Source organism: Equus asinus, chromosome 17, assembly GCF_041296235.1.
Source record: "Equus asinus isolate D_3611 breed Donkey chromosome 17, EquAss-T2T_v2, whole genome shotgun sequence".
In the NCBI taxonomy this organism is placed as follows: domain Eukaryota; kingdom Metazoa; phylum Chordata; class Mammalia; order Perissodactyla; family Equidae; genus Equus; species Equus asinus.
The window spans coordinates 22,525,027-22,529,425 of record NC_091806.1 but is presented as its reverse complement, the minus strand read 5'-3'; the positions used below and the strand labels follow the sequence as shown (position 1 = coordinate 22,529,425).

The 4,399-nt window shown below is 34.6% G+C and overlaps 1 protein-coding gene across 1 annotated transcript; it reads right to left on the bottom strand.

Annotated features, from left to right (window-relative positions):
- Window positions 1-1,337: 1,337 nt before the first annotated feature.
- On the bottom strand, window positions 1,338-2,267 carry LOC139040566 (olfactory receptor 4A47). Its single transcript, XM_070487320.1, has one exon. It carries the CDS (start codon window positions 2,265-2,267, stop codon window positions 1,338-1,340), a length of 930 nt encoding a protein of 309 aa, XP_070343421.1.
- Window positions 2,268-4,399: the final 2,132 nt, after the last annotated feature.

The window sequence follows — 4,399 nt, the reverse complement described above, 5'->3', positions numbered from 1 at the left end:
CATCCCACATATAAAGTAGAAGAAGATGGGCATGGATGTTAATCGGGGCCAGTCTTCCTCAGCCAAAACAGAAGGATTGGCTGTAGATGTTAGCTCAGAGCTAATCTTCCTCAAAAAAAAAAAAAAAAATTTATAGACAATTCAAAGAGAAAGAAATACATTAACTTTAAACATGTGAAAATATGCTTAAATCAATTACATTGAAAGAACTTCAATTAAAGTATACAAACTAATTATAATTCCTTTTATGAATGAGATTGTTGTATAGCATAAATGTTTACCAAGCGCTAGTTGTTGAGAATGTGGATGAGCAGATAATTTCAAAAACTGTGGGCAGAAGTGTACTTGGTACAACTTCATGGATGTCACTTTGGCAACAACTATGAATATCAACTTTTTAAATACATATACTCTAGACTGAAAAATTCTATTCCTAGTAACTAACATTTCTAGGAACATATATTCAAAACATATATTTATTGCAGAATTATATGTGAGAGAAAAGGATTAAAAACAATATGAAGAATACTGGATACATTAATTCTAGTATTATTATAAGAGAAAATTATATAGTATGAGAACAACTAAGAATGAGTTAGATCTAAATGAACTGGTATGGAAAGATAGTCAAGATGATGAGTAGTAAAGTTGTAAATGTTTACACATAGACATACAAAAAAATATCAAGCATGTATGTAAACACATTTGTATTTGCAAAGATTAATCCTTGAAGAATCTTAAGACAGGCTTTCATGACTACTCTGGGGAGGAACACTGGGAAACACTAATGGGGATGGAATAGAAATTTGTTTTTCACATATTATTTCATGTGGTTTATATTTTTATGTTATTATTGAACTTTCAATTTATTTATTTTAAAAAGCAGAAGTGTTACATGCTAAATATTTCATATATAATGAAATTAAACAAAGAGAACATTCTACATATCATTAAATGTTTCAGTTAGGAAAAAAGAACAAGAAAGGGTAATAAATAATCCAGCTAAAAAGTAAAACTAATTGCAGAAAAAATTAAATAAATGCATAAATTAATTAAATATTAGTTTAACTATAAAAATTTCATTCACTATATATTTCTTATTGACTTCTTGCTGTATATGCATTACAGGTTTCTAGGTGAAGTGATAAATAAGACATTATAGAGTGGCATTAAGCAAATAAACTGTCATTAATAATCTAATCATACAGAATTATTTATTATAATTATGATAAATGCTGTTAAAGGAAAGGATAGGTGGATAAGTTTTAAGAAGACTCTTGGGTTCCAAGGAGATGAGCCCTAAAGTCAAAGGACTCTCTTCATGGTGAATGTCAAACTTATTTACTATGAGCTAGGAAATTTCTTCTCCAGACCTTCTTCATAGCATTATTCATCTCAGAATTTCTCAGAGTGTAGATTAATGGGTTCAACATGGGGGTTATGACTGTATAAAACACACTCAATGATTTGTCAATGGGGAAGGTCTCTGCAGGTCTTGCATACATGAAAATACAGGGAACAAAGAAGAAGACAACCACAGTGATGTGGGAACCACAGGTCTGGAGGGCTTTCCGCCTCCCTTCCTGACTAAGATTCTTTAGAGAGCACAAGACGACACCATAAGAGATGAGTAAGAGCAGAAACACAATAGTGCAAATCAGTCCTCCATTGGCCACCACTAAGAGGCCAACGACACGGGTGTCAGTACAGACAAGTTTCAGTAAGGGGTACATGTCACAGATAAAGTGATCAATGACATTGGGCCCACAAAATGGGAGCCCGTAAATAGTGCTAAGTTGAATTACTGAGTGAAGAAAACCTCCAACCCAGGACACTACCAGCAATACGACACACACCCATTGCCTCATGATAACCAAATAATGCGAGGGCTTACAGATGGCCACATAGCGGTCATAGGCCATCACCAACAGAAGAAAGACCTCTGATCCACCAAAAAAGTGCTCTGTAAACAGCTGGGCCATACAAAATCTGAAGGATAGGGTATTTTCCCCAAAGAACAAGTCTGAAATCAATTTGGGGGAAATGACTGAAGAATAAATGGAATCCATAAATGATAGACTGGCAAGAAAGAAGTACATGGGTGAGCCCAGGGTCCTACTAAAAGTTACAGTCACAACAATAAGCATGTTGCCCACCATGGTCAAAATGTAGAAGAGCAAAAACATAACAAAAAGAACTTTCTGCTCCTTTGGATTCTGTGTGAGGCCCAAGAGGACAAAGTAAGTCACATTGTTCTCTGGTTCCATCTATTCTTTTTTAAGTGCTGATTTCAGATATTAGTTTACCTGTAAAACAAGAAAAAAATCTTTAAAAGTATTTTAAATTTAACCTTTTGTTTAATCTCCAATCAAAAAAATATCTATGGAGGGTGTGTTTGTGTCAAACAACCTGCCGTAAATATTGGTATTACCATATTGAATAGGATTGGTTCCCTACTCTCAGTGATTTCATGTATAACCAGGGGATCAGACAATTAAAGATCAAATTAGTAAATATCATTGTAAATATATTTGTGTTGTACTAAGGAACATCTAAATCAAGCTAGGATCTAGGAGTGCTTCCCAGAGGAAGCAGTACTTCCGCAGAGCTTTAAGGGAAAAGTGAGAGAACAAGAGAGAAGGGGAAGGGAATTCGTTAAACGATGAACTATGTGTAAAGTCACAAAAGTGTTAGACTGAGAACTCAAGATAATTTACATATTCAAAGTCAGTAGTGCGAATTATGAATGGAAGGCTATAGACCAAAGATCACTGTATTAGTTGCTAGAGCTTCCACTCTATAACAATAATTGCCCTTCCTCCAGTTTCCAAAGAGATATTCATTTCCGCTTGAGACTTCAGCTTTAATATTCAATTTCTAGCAACATTATGTTCATGATGATATATGTATTCTTTCAGAGGACAAATATTTTTTCTATAGCATTCCTATTTCCTTCCTGAGCCCTCACTAGAATCAACTTTCAATGCCCATATTTCTACCAACATTCTCACAAGGCATAGGTTTTTTCTACAACATCTACCCATTAATCAATCCCAAAGCCAGTTCCACATTTTTTGAAATATATTACAGCAGCACCTCCACTTCTCAGCACAAAATCTGTATTAGTTTGCTAGAGCTACCATAACAAAGAAGCATAAACTGGATGGCTTAAACAATAGAAACTTATCATCTCACCATTCTGGATGTTAGGAATTCAAATTCAAGGTGTTGACAGTGTTGATTCCTTCTAAAAATTGGAAGGGAAGGACCTGTTCCTTGGCTTGTTGATGACCATATTTATGTTCATATGGTATTCTCCCTGTAAGCATCCAGATTTCCTCTTTTGATAAAATTACTAGTCATGTTGGATTCATGCCCACCCTAACGATCTTATTTGTACTTTATTACCTCTGTAAAGACCCTATGCCCAAACAAGGTCACATTCTGAGGTACTGGGGGTTAGGATGTCAACATATGAATTTTGGGAGGATTCAATGGAATCATAATTGTGTCTTCTGACATAGCATATGACCCATAATAATCACTGCCCCAGATTTTCTACCAAATCCCTGAAATCTTCTTAGTGTCTTTACTCAGATCTTCCTGCCTTTCCTGAATTATAAATGCTAAAGCTTTCCAAAATTGTATGACTTCTGCCTCTATCTCTCTCCTAATTTTCAAAGCTGTATATGAAACTAACTGATATCTCCAATTAGATGTCAATTTAGCATTTGTAAAGCTAAATTTTTAATATACTATAATAAATCTATTCCTTCCTAGGTGTTTCCTATTTAATTAAATGGTACCACCTTCCATGTTATTGTTCAGAATTTAAATCTGATAGTATTCTGCACTCCCTTATTCACTCAATTTATTTATAAAAAAATTTAATAAGTCCTGCTGACTCTTTCTTTAAAATATGTTGCAAAATTGATAATTACCACAACACCCATTGCCTTCCTGGTCCGCTGTAGTAGCCTCTTGCAAGTTCTCTCTGCTTTTGTTCTGGCCTTCAATGGTTTATTCTCATGAAGCAGCCCAAATATTCTTCTTTATGTCTTATTTAAATCATATCACTTCCCTTTTCAAAACCCCTACAGTGCATTTCTCTCACATAATCAATAAAATCCAATCTCCTGGGATACTTGACCTACAGTTCCTTGGATTACTTGGAACCAGGCTACCTCCCCAAAGTCACATCTTATAATTCTCCATAATCATTCTGCTCAAGACTTCATAGTCTTCCCCAGCTATCCAAAGTGCTTTTCTGTCTCTTTAGCTCCATCAATTCTTTTGTAGATGCTAATTTCAGAGATCAGAAGCAGTTTACCTCTAAAATAATGGGAAATATTCTGGAGAGGTGTATTGTAAGTTTAATCTTTACTTATTCATTCATTGA

Bases quoted from the DNA above. Each gene is read 5' to 3' on its own strand.
- LOC139040566 (XM_070487320.1), bottom strand. From the start codon at position 2,267: ATGGAACCAGAGAACAATGTGACTTACTTTGTCCTCTTGGGCCTCACA.